The sequence below is a fragment of the Gadus macrocephalus genome, chromosome 23 (genome assembly GCF_031168955.1).
Source record: "Gadus macrocephalus chromosome 23, ASM3116895v1".
Lineage (NCBI taxonomy): Eukaryota > Metazoa > Chordata > Actinopteri > Gadiformes > Gadidae > Gadus > Gadus macrocephalus.
The window spans coordinates 8,154,309-8,169,904 of NC_082404.1; the positions used below are offsets into that span (position 1 = coordinate 8,154,309).

General features: G+C 50.3%; 1 protein-coding gene across 1 annotated transcript in view; it reads right to left on the reverse strand.

Annotated features, from left to right (window-relative positions):
- Positions 1–15,596, reverse strand: part of scrib (scribble planar cell polarity protein) — a 74,159-nt gene that overhangs the window by 16,841 nt on the left and 41,722 nt on the right. The window contains 14 exon segments of the mRNA XM_060045247.1: positions 862–1,350; positions 4,751–4,831; positions 5,058–5,114; positions 5,723–5,779; positions 6,140–6,259; positions 6,796–6,984; positions 7,237–7,353; positions 7,724–7,900; positions 8,654–8,764; positions 9,870–10,127; positions 12,355–12,435; positions 14,527–14,844; positions 15,077–15,154; positions 15,281–15,370. Coding sequence (XP_059901230.1) covers positions 862–1,350; positions 4,751–4,831; positions 5,058–5,114; positions 5,723–5,779; positions 6,140–6,259; positions 6,796–6,984; positions 7,237–7,353; positions 7,724–7,900; positions 8,654–8,764; positions 9,870–10,127; positions 12,355–12,435; positions 14,527–14,844; positions 15,077–15,154; positions 15,281–15,370 — 2,223 coding nt within the window.

Consider the following 15,596-nt stretch of genomic DNA (forward strand, 5'->3'; position numbering starts at 1 on the left):
GAGCAACACAGGTTAGTCTGGTGGAGCGGTCAACATTACGCCTACCCACAGCTTTTGTGGGGAGAAGTAATTCTTATGGGACAATACACCAGATATATATTCCTTTAGGAGACTCTTTATCCAACACAGGTGAAGGACGGGATGAGGGATCATCTTGGACTCGGATTGTTTCAGGTAAGCTGGGAACATTGGGAATCGAACCCATAACCTTTTTGGCTGGATCAACTGAGCCTGTCCGAGTCTAAACCATCCCGCCCCAGCGCAGCTAGCAGTCGGCTGATGAACGAGTGTCCCACTGTCTCCCACGGAGTGCCGGTCGGCTTCCCTCTAGACCAAAGACCTTCCAACGCTCCTTAATTCCCAAGACAGCTGCTGGGAATGACATTCTAATCATTCCCGACCTATAGTCATCGGGAAGAAGCGATCGACACTCCGTGCTCAACAGCTCAGCCTGTCTTGGTAACAGCACACGTCCCAACCGCACATGCTGTAAGTTCAGGGTATTTAATATGAGCCCTTCTCATATCGTTGGGTTCTAAAGTGGTTCCTGAAAAACATCCACGTTGTAGTGTGTGGTATTTTATGAGCAAAAACACTAGTCCTCAAAGCGTGCTGTGTGAACAACCACAAAGCCAAACCACAACCACAAAACAGCAAACGGTTTCCCCCATTCCCAAGAAGGTGAGAATGGTTTTAGATAAGTTTCACAATCAGTAACACACACACACAGACAAACCAGGCCGCTGTGACGTGGAGGCCCACATCCTGTCTTAACGTGCCATAGAGGAAGTGAGACGGAGCGTGTTAGAGTGAGTCCCCAGCGGCGCTCCATGCAGCCGACAGCGGGGCCGGCCCTCTTGCCTTGGTGTACATCCAGGGCTGCAGCTTGCCCCCCCTGCCGTACCCGACGGGGGGACCTGATAGGATGCGCTCGGCAGGGGGGCGGCCCTTCCCCCGGCGATTGGCCACCAGGAAGGGGTTCTCGCTGAAGCAGATGGACTGCGTCTCCACCAGGCACTCGTCCTCGTCCTCCTCGCCGTTCAGGGAGGTGCCTGTGGAGGCCAGGGAGATGGTGGCGTCGCTCTGGCTGAAGGAGGCGGCGTCGGGGGACGGGGGGGAGGCGTGGAGCAGGCTGTTCTCCTGGGTCATACCGGGGAGGGCCTGGGGGTCCGTGGGGCAGAGGGAGGCGGCGTGGGGGTCGCTGGGGTAGAGGGGGGTGTCTTGGGGGTCCGTGGGGTAGAGGGTTTCGGAGGGGTGACCCAGGCCAAAGCCCAGGGGCTCTAGTGAGGGAAGGCACTGGGCCTGCACGGTGGCCTCCATGGGATCAGAACGACTGAGCGGAGGGGAAAACTGAGCGAGGGAACAGAAGGGACAGAGAGAGGCGAAGGGGAAGGAGGAAAGAGAAAGCATGGAAAACAAGACACTTAAGTAGGAGGAGAAACCAAGAGTTCAAACAGGGTAGGGTGGGTTTTGTGCAGAGGAAGTTCTACAGTGAACTTAAGGTCCTTTTAGATCTGAGTTGTAGCGAATAAACGATGCAAAACAGCTGAAAACATGGCCTTTTCCATGTTCAGTTCCCAGCCCTGTAGGGCATTCAACTCAATCAAAGCCAATCTTCAGTCTCATCCCCATCTCTTCCAATGGTTCATGCTGCCCGGCTGGCCATCAAATCCACATTTACAATCACTAGATACACACCCGTCTCATGTTTTCACACACCAGAAACATTCAGAGTCAACCGAGTTGTTGATCCAAAGCAGACAAATATAAATTAAAAATGGCCACACCATCCATTCTTAGATATTTCCTTTTATTAAACACACATTTTATGATACCATCCAGTTTTGTCAGTGATGAAAATAGAACAGCGAGCTAACCATGCACATGACTGTTTTAACCAGCCAGCCAGGCCATCAGGATAAGGGACTCAGCCTCCTTTAAATGGAGCCTGACGAGGACTGGAGTTCCCGTCTCCATCCTGAAATAACCCCTGTTATCATGGCTATGAGTCTCCCAGAGACGGCCAGACTCCTGGACACCTCCCTGGGCCCCAGACCAGCTGATAGTCCCCACAATGTACTGTACAGTCCATTCCAGTAGAGTACAGTACACTATAGTAGTCTAGAACCCTATTTAGTTTAATCCACTATACTAGAGTCCAAAACATTCTAGATTAGTCCGCCATAGCCCAGAACGGTCCACTACTTCAGTGACAGTCTAGAACCCTATGTAGTCTCGTCCACTACACTAGAGTCTAACACATTCTAGATTAGTCCACTAAAGTCTAGAACACTATGTAGTATAGTCCACTACACTGGAGTCTAACCCATTCTAGATTAGTCCACTACAGTCTAGAACACTATGTAGTGTAATCCACTTAACTAGAGTATAACACATTCTAGATTAGTCCACTACAGTCTAGTTAGTACACCCTAGAATACTCTGCAACATCAACTCTGTTGCCATGAAAACGTTGGACCAGTGACATCATTGGTCCAGGGTTTGCGTTCTCCAATGGTCAGGTTTGGTAAACGTATGTAAATCGTTCTAACTTCTCCGCACATTTTTCACTGAAATGGAGCTGATGCTTTGGAACGCGATTGTATGCCAACACGTGCCGGACGCGGTACACTGTTGAATTAGAAAAGAGCCGAGTGTGACGGCCTGTGTAACAAGAGGGCGTGAAGGTGAGTGTGTAGTGTGTTTCAGCGTGAAGAATTTGCAGACATGGCCGTGACAGATCTGGTGACCATCTAAATAGCGGGACGGAGAACTTGAGCATTGTGACACAGGAACTCGGTTGTCGGCATGCGGGCGGGGGCTATAAGCGGCGGCACTATGGGGGTCAGTGGGCTGGAATGCGAACCCATGCGCTTCTGGCACCGGCTCACAGGCCCCGCTGGAGACAGCTGTGGGAGGGTGTAGGGTCTTACCCTGGGGGGGGGGTGAGGGGGGGGAACGCCAAAGCGATGACGGTCCACATCTGTGGTGTACTTACGGGAACTGGGGGGGGGGGTTCCTGTACGCATGAGATGACGGTACTCACGGTTAACATAGGGACCGAGATCGAATCCAGTCATGGTGCGTAAGATAACAAGACCATGCATACCAATATGAACTAACAAACAACAACCGTTGTTCTGTGATTTGTAACCAACTAAAAACTCAATGGAAATCTGGCCAAGTTCAAACTAGAAGGTTCAAAAGTCTACAAGCACCTGCTTTTCCTTTGAGTAAGAAAGTTTGATATGTCAAAACAGCTGAAGCCTTCTCTCAGCGGAGGATAAAGGATCTCTGTGGTGCGGTCAGGGGGAGACAGGTGGAAGAACCTGAGTTCTGCTTCAATATTTAAGAGCCGGAACAGCTGAACATCACGTCAACGTTAAGCCCTCCTGGTAAAAGCCAAGCCAACCACACGTCTATATGTAGAGAACACTGTGGGAACTAAAAGGTTTTGGACCAAATGTGCCAAGCAATTTCAAACTGAATATGCAGCAATTCCAAAACTGTAGTGTGAGGTTCATTACACAGAGATATGTATTTGTCTAAAATAGTCACACATTTGTCTAAAGGTGTCACGTAGGAAGATCAACAATTACGTATTTTGAAGAAGGAAAAAAAAAATACAGGAAAAAGGAATAGAAAGACAGAAGGCAAGAAAAAGAAAGAGAAACGGAGAGGGAATAGGGGAAGGGGCCCGATACTCACTGTAAGACGCAGGATAACGTCCGCACTGTGTCCAGAACAAACTCTTAATCTCCAGCCCCCAACTTTGAAACCCGTTTTCCTCTCCTTCTCCAGGGAAGGCGGTCACTCTCACCCTCTGTCTCACGAGCCCACCCCTCCCGTCATAAAACGGTCCAATTCCAAGCCAGAGCCCTGGGGTTAAAATAGACCATGAGAGGGGGCAAGCAGGGCCGACAGTAGCCAGCTGTTGGCCTGCCCCCCCTCCTCCTCCTCTGCCCCAGCTCCCTTCATCTGCCAGAGGTCAGTGGGGCCAGACTGGCCCATGCTGCTCCATGCTTTAGCGTGGTAGTAAGGGAACCGTCCCCGACAAAGGATATTATCATACGACGCAAATAAAACCCATCGATGGTACTTCTCCATCACTTTGGGATCCAAACTGGGCTACTTCCACAAAATCATGTGTGGACATTTGGAGTGCCAGAACGCCTTGGCAACTGCCAAACAAGTGAGAGTTGATCGTGACCTGACAAACTGTTTTCTTTTTTCGGCCTCATTAGTGCAGTTTCCCCCCCATGGACCTCACTCTTCAAACCGTCCTTTGATTGGTCGCTGCGGCAAATAGGGTCTGTTGTTGTTAAGAGTATAGCCATCCCATCCATCCGTTAGTCCGTCCAGTATCCGTGTGAGCTTGACCTGGCGTGATCCAGAAGGTATCGCAGGGCTTAAAGGGGTGATGACCACGACGGAGAGGGACGTTAAGACATTCTCAGCCCCCTCAAGGCCTTGGCCCCAGGTCACACAAGGTTTCCCAGGGGCTGAACCAAGTGGATGCCACGGAGAGGTGGAGGTCCGTGGAGATCTATTTTGGACCACCAACGCGGTCCCCAACATAAACTCAGGCAACCTGTACCCCCTACATACAAACCCCAGAGTTCCTGACATCTCGTCAACCGAAAGGCCTCACAGGTCAACTAGAAGTCCTAATAACAGGCTTCACCGTCTCATTACTTCAACAGGGTTTGTGAACAGAGGAGAGAATTCTTTAAAACATCGTTAAACTCACCCTGTTGACCTTCTGGAGACTGGTTGTCGGCAGAGCGGCGAGCGTCTTGTAGTCCAGCTTCAAAGGTCCCGCCCCGACGTTCTGAACAAACCAATCAGAAAGAGCCAGATGAGGGGAGAGGGCGGGGCACCGATGGGAGCAGCCACCGCTGACGGCCGGCGTTTGCTAAACATCTCACACTATCGTCATACACGGGAGATCCTCAAAGACGTCAGACACCCTAGAGGGATCAGGCCGATTGGACCGCGAGCCCAACAGCGAGGTCTCATCTGGTGGGGGGGAACCGGTGCGTTGGGGGCGGTCTCACCTCCGTCTCCTCCTCCAACAGGCGAGTTGCCTCCTCGCGCTCCAAACGCATGCGCTCCTTCACCAGGAGAAAAGGGGGGAGGTGGAGATGGGGGACGGGGAGAGGAGGAGGACGGACACCCAAGCAACCACATGGTAATGAAACACAAGCGACAGAGGTGAGATGAACAGGGGGAGCGATGGACAGAGAGCCAGGAGGGGACAAACAAAAGGGTGAACAGGATGGGGGTGTATGGGGGGGGGGGGGGGTGGGAGTTATGGCAGCAGTGATAGGATGAGATGAAGGTGAGTCCAAACACACCCAGAGTCAAACCATAACGGGGAAGAGGAGGAAGGGGTGAGGGGGGAAAAAGAAAAAAAACAGAATAGAACCCATAGACATTAGAAGGTGATTCGGTGTTTCGTTTGGATCATTGACAGGGACGGGGCGTGCGAGGTAGAACGTTTAGCGTCGTAAAAACACGGGGGGAGAGGGTGAAGGATTCAGTCCCCCACGGAAATAGCGCCTCACTGTTGGACACTCCAGACTTGTTGGTCTCTGGCCGCACTACCGATGTACAAGAACACTCAAACTGATCTGAAGTGCACTGATCAGTACTCTCACTATAATCTAGTCCGTACCCAAACCGCTCCCTAACTGATTTTCTCCTCCTCCGTTTTTCTCACCACTTTCTCCATCTCTTCTCTCTCCCACTGGGAGGTCTCTCGCACCATCTCTGACTCCTGAGGGACAAGAGGAGACAAGACGCAGTGAATAAACAGATTTGATGCATTTATAATAAGTGTAAGGCCTGAGGATGAAGGTACCGTGGCTGGTACCACTACCATACGATCACTTTACATTTTGGTTACTTATTTCTGTTACTTATTTTTACTTATTTTATAGATTCTTTAATATCTATTTACTTTATATTGTATTGTTGCTGCTAAGTGTGTTGAGGCACCAAGCATAACAATTTTACTCTTCTGTACTTGTACAATAAGAATGCAATAAAAGTGATTCTGATTCTGATTCTGAAGCTAGAAGGGTTAAAGGGAGGGAGAGAAGGTGTTGGCGGAGGTCCTGCTTCCCCAGAATCTCACCTTCTCCATGATGTCTATCTCCTCCGGGCTGAGGTCCCGGTCTATGGACGAGATGCTCTCCAAGCTGTTCTTACGGACGATGCCCGTCACAAAGGGGTTGGCGATGATTCCAGGGGAGGCCTGGAGATCAGACAAACAGAGGAATTTCAAAGTTAGAGACATCGTTTGGGGTTCAAGTGAAAAATGGCTCCCTTAACTTATCAACCTCTGACCTAAAACCTCCATTTAAACCGTCTCTGAGTTATTAACTAATCATAACCACCTCTGACCTAATGCCTACATTTAACCACATCTGACCTATTACCGCCACTTAACCACCTGACCTAATACCTAAACTTAACCACCTCTGACCTAATACCTAGACTTAACCTCCTTTGACGTAATAACTTAATTAGCTATCTCTAACCGTATACATAAACTAACCGTTACTAGCCTTATACCTTAACTCAACCATCACACATACAGCATCTGTAACCTCATACCCACAGTTAACAATCATCTCTAACCTAACACCTGAACTAAACCATCCCTATCCTCACCCCTTAACCATCTCCAACCTCAAACCAAAAGTTATGAGCTGATGCTCATGAACTGAACCAAGTTCTTTCCAACGCGTGAATCCACCCAGACACCCTCCATGTATCTATGGCCCTCACCTCCACGCCTGCCACCGTTTGCGGGTCAAAGCCGTCACACACCAGCATGACCAGGGTGTCGCCCACGGCCCGCAGCACCCGCACCGCCTCCGTGTGGGTCATGCCCAGCAGGCTGTGGTTGCTGACCTCCAGGATGCGCATGCCCACCTGCAGCCGGCCGTCCCTGGCCGCCGCGCCGCTGGAGTTCACCTGTAGGGGGCAGAGGAGGGCCCGTTGAATATCATGCACCTGTACCAACAGTAGCTAAAAATATATATTTATTTTTTGATTATTATTTTCACTTTCATTCTCTCTTTGCCTTCCCACGATGCCGTTGGGGAAACCGAATTCAGAATTAACTTAGTCACTTAAATCTCAACGTGGCACTAAAGAAATATGAACTTGTGAACTGTGGCTTATTGAGAGGGCGCTTGGCTTGTTGGGGACCTCCAGACCACCCACCTTGGAGATGAAGATGCCCTCATCGGTGGCATCGAAGGGGTTCCCCGCGTGGCCCTTGGCCCCTCCCCGGATTGTGATGCCCAGCTTCTCCCCGGGCTGCTTCTGGATCACTATCTCCTGTGGGCACACACACACACACACACACACACACACACACACACACACACACACACACACACACACACACACACACACACACACACACACACACACACACACACGTCATCAGAAACACTGAGTAAACAAGTATACAATACCAATAGCTACACCGTCTAGTGGTAGTAGTAGTAGTAGTAGTACTAGTAGTCATAGAGATGCTGGTATCAAAACAAATGATAAACACGTTTTTCACAAATAATAAAAATGCCCCAAAAAAAATAATTCATCGAATGATTCCCAACATCCAGACTAAACTCTGGTAAACAGATCACCCAGGCCATCGTCTGTGGGTGAGGCTCCCCCCAGGACCCTGGGACCCCTGCCCTACCTCCATTCCGGGCGGGGAGGGGTCCCGGCGGACCAGCAGGCGGATCTCCTGCTTGTTGGCCAGCAGGGCGCGGACCGCCTCCTGGTGGGTGGCGTGGCGCATGTCCATGGTGTTCACCTCCAGGATGCGGTCGCCCACACGCAGCCCGCTCTGACACGCCAGGCCCTCGGGGATCACCTGTGGCCAGGGAGACGCCACACGCAGAGAGTTAAGAGAGGGAAGGGATGGAGGGGGGGAGAGAAGGAGGAGGGAGAGAGGAGGAGAGATGAGATGGAAGTAGAGAGGAGAGATGAGATGAGATGGAGGTAGAGGAGAGATGAAATGGAGGTAGAGAGGAGAGATGAGATGGAGGTAGAGAGGAGATATGAGATGGAGGTAGAGAGGAGAGATGAGATGGAGGTAGAGAGGAGAGATGAGATGGAGGTAGAGAGGAGAGATGAGATGGAGGTAGAGAGGAGAGATGAGATGGAGGTAGAGAGGAGAGATGAGATGGAGGTAGAGAGGAGAGATGAGATGGAGGTAGAGAGGAGAGATGAGATGGAGGTAGAGAGGAGAGATGAGATGGAGGTAGAGAGGAGAGATGCAGGGTGAGAGCAGAGATAGAAAGGAGAGGAGATATTAATAGCGGAAGAGATATTTATATATACTTATTCAAAGAGTTTCTTATTTGTGGCATACCAAAGAACATTTTACATGCCAATAGAGTTCTTGTTGAGTGAATGATGAGTCGGATTGTTTTGAAGCAGAGAACTATGTCAGTGGTTCCAGCTTAGAGTGGAAGAAGGTAAATAAACAAGCCACCTTCTTTCCTGTGAGTGTGTTTGCTGTTCCCCAGGGTTGTCAGTAGCAGTTGTGTTGATGGAATGAACCCCCGCACCACGAGGACGCGTTGTGATCAGCCGGCTGACCATTCCAAAATTAAATTCTCACCTTTGAGATGAAGACCCCGGGTTCGTTGATACCGAAGGGGTGGCTGGCATGGTCGCTACCCCCCACGATGCTGAGTCCCAGAGGACCGCCTGACTTCACCAGAATCACTTCCTGTGGAGACACGAGGAGAGCAGTTCTTACAGGGGTGGGTTCAATAAAACAGGAATAGAAAAAGCATTTGACCAGCTGTGGAGAAAAATAGAGAAAGATTCTCCAGATAGAGATGAAGCTAACTAACCGAGCTAGATTATATACCGGTACATAAAGATAAAGCTAGCTAACATAGCTAGATGGAGCTAGATTTTATAAAGAGAGAGAGCTAGATATTGGAGAAAGAGGTCAATACTGTGGATAGAATGAAATCTATATTGATTGTTTATTTAACCTTGAGGGACAATAAATAGGACACTTAAAAGAACACCTTAATTTCCCCTCGGGACGCATGTAAAAAAGGCAAATAGACTGTACCTGTTCTTTTTTTACCTGGGGTGATTTTAAGCACTCTACAATAAGTGATCATCCATGCACACAATCCCATCCTGATAGCTGTGTCAAACAAGCAAGGCAACAGCCAGGTCAGTGGCAGTTAGGGTTAGGGCTGCAGCTCAGTGACACTAACATGAGATGGGCATAGAACTAGCAACTTCCGGTAGAACTTCCGGTTACCAGACAACGTGCCTTACCTCCTGAGCCCCCAAAATAAATGTTTTACAAGTAGTATACTACGGTGATCTGAAGTGGTGTTTCTATGGCTTTGCCTGACTAAGGGGGTTCTCTAGCAAACACGAGGGCTTCTACGCCTACATTTGTGCCCACCGGCACCACCACAATGACACAGGGAAGACGTCACCAGGGATGTGACTGGTGGGAGCCATTCACATCTCCGGTGACGCCGGTGGATCCGACCAGGCATACCGTGCACACTCTTCTGTGCCGCTGGACAGCAGTGAGGACGGGAATCCAGATGAACAGACGTTTATACATGGAAGCTGGAGCCTTTTGACTCAAATATACACTACAATGGCGTATGTGTGTGTATATTAAAGCGTTATTACAGTGTATTTGATATATTACATTGGTATTGGCTTGCTCAATGAAGAAAGGTTCTGATTGGTTGACTGATTCAATAATTCCTTGTAATCGGTTCAGTAATTGAACGAACATTGTGATTGGTAGTCTCATCGAACAAACACCTCTGATTGGCCGACGGTCTTACCTCTATGGGATACTCATCCTCCAGGCGGGTCAGGTGGTTGCCCTGCGGCGACAGGCCGTCCTCCGTGGGGTCCTCGTTGTCGGGGGAGTCGGAGGGCTCTGGGGGAGGCGGGGAGTGGGCGCGGCCCCGGGACAGACCCGGGGACCCCCCAGGGGCGGTCTGGTCCCGCTCCACCACGAGGGCGATGGTGGGGGAGGTGCCAGTAAGAAGAGCTACTGCCTGGTCATGTCTGGCCTCTGTCATGTCTACACCATTGATCTGGATCGACAGCAAAACCAACCAATCAGGGAGGAGACGGCTCACAGTCTCGGAGCCAATGGAACGGAGAGGGCTGCCTCAGGACCAAACCAGCTTGATTGTTGGTCAACGTTGACGTGCAGACAAGCTGGCCGTAGTTTAAACACTAACCAGGAGGTTTAGTGTGTGTGTGTGTGAATGCAGGTGTGCTATGATGCCCTGACTAGCGGTGCCAGGGGGACACCGTGATGGTGAGAGAGGTTAGTTGAAGCAGGAAACCCAGCAGCGCAGACAGCAGAGACAGAATAGCAGCGAGGGGGAGCAGAGAGCTGCTGGAGGCCAAGACGTCCAGCTTTTACATCATAGCTGCAGTGAACTACCGCTGGAAATCAACGTGATGGCTTATTGAGATAGCTGTATTGTGTTGACTTGTTACGTAGTACCTCACTGGGCTAGCTTTTTACTAGGCCAGTTTAATAGCCCAGCTTAGTTTGGTGGGTAGCCAACTATAGAAGGCAACTGGGCTAGCATTCTGTAGTAGCTTAAGTACCTACATAAGTAGGTACCTGTCTAGCTTATTGTATCTTAGCATCAGTCTGTAAAAGCACTAAGAAAAATAATCTGTTCATAACCTGTTTCCTTGACTGACCCTAGAGCAGTTTATACACTCCTTGCCTTTGGACACTTAAAACACAGTTAAGCACGCAGCGCGTGCTCCAGCCAAGGTGGTCTGATCTTAAGTCCACAAGGGCAAGGAACAATGTTTTAAGGAGTTACCCTGACTATTGAATATGGAACCGGTAGAAGGAAGTGACATAACGGTCCTGTTTGTACGTGACAGAGGCTAGGCGCTGCCCAGACAGTAGCAGCTCTTTCTGATATGCTGAGGCGGGCCTCACTGCCATGGTAATGCAGGCAGTTACCACAACAGCAAGCCACAAGACTCTGCCCCACACATCTCCCCCGCCCACCACCAAGCAGGGAACACCCAACACAGAGCAGGCCACACCCACCAGAGCAGGCCACACCCAACACAGAGCAGGCCACACCCACCAGAGCAGGCCATGGGCAGAAACATACTGACTTTTGGCTTGCATTAGTGGACATGCAACAAGAGAGAAAGAGAAAGATTGAGACAGAGAAAGAGAGAGAGAAAAGACAGACAGACAGACAGACATAATACACTGTAGACAAAAAGATAGACTGAAGAGCTGGAGAAAACAGCAGAGCAGATCAGTTAGGAAGCCATTTTGTTAAAGACTTGGAGAGAAGGCAGAGAAGAGAAGGACAAAAGAAGAGAACAAAGAGGAGATGAGGAAAGGGAGAGCTTAAGGCAAGGGCCAGCTCCTCAAAGATGTAGCTAGGCATTTCTCAACATTAGATGTACGATAAATTCGTCTTAAATGATTATCTGTATGCCTTCAAATCTGGGAATCTGCAGCATGAGTAAAAGTGATGGGTTTAAAGCACACAGCTTCAAACCAGATGCTATATCTAGTAATGCCCAAATCAGTCACCAAAATGATGGTATCGTTTTAAGTGCCAGAGATCTTTTGGTATCATCTCTGTGTATGCTTTTAAAGACGACAGACATGCAGATGACGAAAGTAGGTGAGAAGGACAAGAAGTGCTGGGGTGAGATAAGCAGACTTGTGAGAGAGAAGATGAGCCATGCAGAAGCCTGTCAGCAGATGCAGGTTTTCGCTTTAGATCCTCTGCTACAGGTGTTCATGCAAATGCCATTTCTGACTGGCTTGAGTTGGTGTAAAGCGGTGGTGTTGTTGCGTTGCATGAATTTGTTCCGAAGGAGACCCAAGGCTAGACCCGGCATGAGGACTACTCCAGTTTACGGTTCTAATGGATGTTGTTGATGAGTGAAAACACAGTAGGATTACATCATTTCCTGTATCTAGTTGACATGAAACCCAAGCACAGACCGACCAATAGTGTAAGAAAGTGAGCCCAGAAGAGAATGGACTATGAGCGCACCATAGTAGGACTATGAGCCCACCAGGGTAGGGCCATGCTTGGGTTGCATCTGTGCGACAGTAGAACACAACTTCTCTACCGTACGGCACAGACAGGAGATGTGAGGGGGAGGACGTCTCCAGAATGATGTGCATAATCGTTTAGTATTGTTGTAAAATCAGCACCGGTCGGTCATCAAGGCCACCATTCTGTCAATTACTCGATAGATATGAACATCAACACACATACACGAGTTTTGTGTGTCATTGTCGGTACTCACGGATAAAACTCTGTCTCCGACGCGTAGCGTGCTGTCCCGGCTGGCGGCCCCTCCCTCTGCGATACGGGAGATATAGATCCCCTGGAAGACCAGCAATACACACTTAGAGGAAGCCAGGGGGAAACCGACCGGGTGAATACAGCAGCAGTCAGCCACCAGGGCACACTCACAGGGCCTGCATCACAATTAACCGGTCACACACACCGTCTGCAGTGCATTAGTGGCGACCTGACGAGACGTCTAGCGTTACACACACATGCACGCACATTCACGTTGATACATCGGTGGGGACCTGACAAGTTTATCTAGCGTTGCATACAGACGTGAGGGCCGACCTCACCGATTAATATAGCACTCAGCCACCGGGGACACTCAAGGGGTTTCACGTTCAATGCACCACGGTCAACCCTTCACATGCAATCACGTTGACGTCCGTAAACCTCGGAGGACCGAGCAGTTGGTCCAGAGCAGGGCTCTGCTGCATACTGGGCTCTGCTGGAATTTCACTAGCAACCCTTTCGTATCTAGACACATCTACTTGTTTAGCGTTCAAACTAGACAGGCGGTTGCAGTCACCTGTCTTCTGATAATAATGAAAGCTAAAAACAAAAAACTCAGTCAGTGTGTTTGAAGCCTAGAACTACAGTTTCAAACAAGACATGCAAGTGTATGGGATCAGCCTTATTAAACATCTCTGCACTGGCTCCGACATGCTAAACCATCAAATTAAATCACAGTGTATTCCTCCCATTAACACATGGCTCCAGTGTCCTGATGAATGAAGAGGTAGCTGACTATCTGGCTCAGCCAAACCAAATATAGACCTCCTATTCCGACATTCCTCCCTGGTGGTAGCACTTCAGAGAGGTCCCTCAGAGAGAAGACCTCTGTAAATAAAACTTAAATCCAAGACAGTACAGTGGGCATACGAATCCCCTAAATGGTCACACCTTAACTCAAGCGCATCGTTAAAAAGACTTGGCTCTTATCGCACAAGCAGATCATTAATAGTGTAATCCAGCCGATCTTATGCCCACGTTGCATGCTGGTTAAAGAGTCCTTGACAAGCCGATAACGTCCAGCTGAGCGCTGGGTGGTGGACAGATGCCAGGTCAGGGGACGAAAGCAGGAAGCAAACAAACCGAGTCAAGAATCCACATCAACACCACCCACAACACAACACAACCGCAGTGCCAGAGCCAGAACCACTGGCCCGTTGAGCCGTACAGACCTCAACCCCAGGTGAATGCGTCCTCGTTCCTGGCCGCTTCAGGTCTCTGAGCTGAGATAGAGGGAACCCAGTGCTGCCCCGACACTGACCCAAATATACATCCCGCCCCTCCCACCCCTCCAGTTACCGCGGCCGGATCAAGTGTCAGGCCCCGCTATTCATATCTCCCATCCCCGTGACGATGGACGTAAACACTGGGCCAGAATAGACGTAGGAACAAAGATGGCTGCCATCACCCCCAACACATCTAAGTGTGTTTGTCTGTCTGTCTCACATTAGCTGGTAAGTTAGCTTATATCTTAACACGATTTGTATGAAGTGTAGATGTTGTAGATTAAAAAATATATATGTTCATCTCTGAACATATATTTATCCAGCTTTTGCAGTGGTATTAATAATAACCAACCAAACTAGCCAAATATATCATCAAATCGGCTCCATGTTTCTCTGCATCATCTCAGGCCAGCCACACTAGGCAGCACCCACATGTAGTCTCAATGCCCTGGAAACTAGAAGCCTCTACTAGCATGTCACACAAGCATGTAGCTAAAGCAGTAGCAGCCCTTACCTTCAACTCTAGCCTGTAGCACTAGTCTCAGCCTCTTCTGTCATTTGAACTACATCACCACGTGACCCAAACGACTGATATACTCTATAGTCACAAGTTAGGCCTTGCAGCGTCTGGAAGAAACTCAAGTCAAGATGCTCATTGGCTAGTCCGCACTCAAAGGAATGTTGGCGTAGATCCGACGCGCCACAGGTGAAGTCAGGTTCCTTCTTACATCCCCCTCCATCCCTCTGGTGCGGATGTATTCATCCAGCCCTCTGGTGAATCATATTCTTCCTGTTTAACAACGGGTGTCTGACCGTGGTCACCCATCACATTTGAAACAGTGTCTGTCTGGGCGTGGGGGGGGGGGGGGGGGGGGGGGGTGTCTCACCGTGTCGGCGGTGCGGTAGGGCGTGGAGCCCCTGCCCCCTGCGATGCTGAAGCCCAGGCCCTTGTCGTTGCGCACGAGGCAGGCGCTGAGCCGCGTCCGGGGCGGGGCGGGGACGGGCTCCACCAGGAAGGGCAGCCCGCTGCTCCGCCGCTCCCGGGGGAAGTGGTCGCCCTCGGGCCGCAGCGGCGTGGTGGTGATGGCGTTCTCCGGCTCCACCATGTGCTCCCGCAGGATGGACATGGAGACGGCGGCGCCCGAGCTGCGCAGCGCCTCCACCGCCGTGTGGTGCTCGGCGCCCTGGAGGTCCACGGCGTTCACCTGGAGGGTGGGGGAGAGGGGGAGGGAGGGAGAGAGAGAGAGGGGGGGAGGGAGAGAGACAGAGACAGACAGACGGACAGACAGACAGACAGACAGACAGACGTGGACACCAGGGAGAGGGAAAGATCACAAAGGTCAGGATCTGCCACTCCTTGACCATAGCCTGAAGCTGTCAACGCACGTTAGCCTAGCGTTAGCTTAGGGTCAACCTAGCATCAGCCTAGCATTTTACCTCAAGTAGTTTGTCTCCCACTTTGACCCCCGCTCTGGCTGCAGGGCCCTCCTCTGACACCCGCGAGATGAAGATTCCCTGGAGACGGACCAAATAAACATTTATTTTAATATGACCCTTCATTAACAACGGTGCTTCAGGGGCCAGCGGCTTGGCCCATGTCATCTGGAGCACAGGAGGGCCCGAACAGGGAGGCTGACCTACCTCATCATCCCCCTTGTAGGGCGTGGAGCCCTTCCCTCCCGCGATGCTGATCCCCAGACCCCCAGTCTGCCGTAGGATGGTCAGAGTGTGCTAAAGGCCGGGGACAAAGGGGTTAGCATTCAAGGGTAGCACGCGTCATTGCAACTGCAAATATACAAGCAACGCCAGAAGCCACGGCTCAACAGCTCAGTAAGCCAGTGCAACTTGTATTAAAATATCAAAAATCAATATCAATCACGTTTCCCTATAATCAATCAGTACGTTGATTTGGTGTGGATTTTAAAAAAAGCAATATTTCGTTGCATTTTGTGACTGG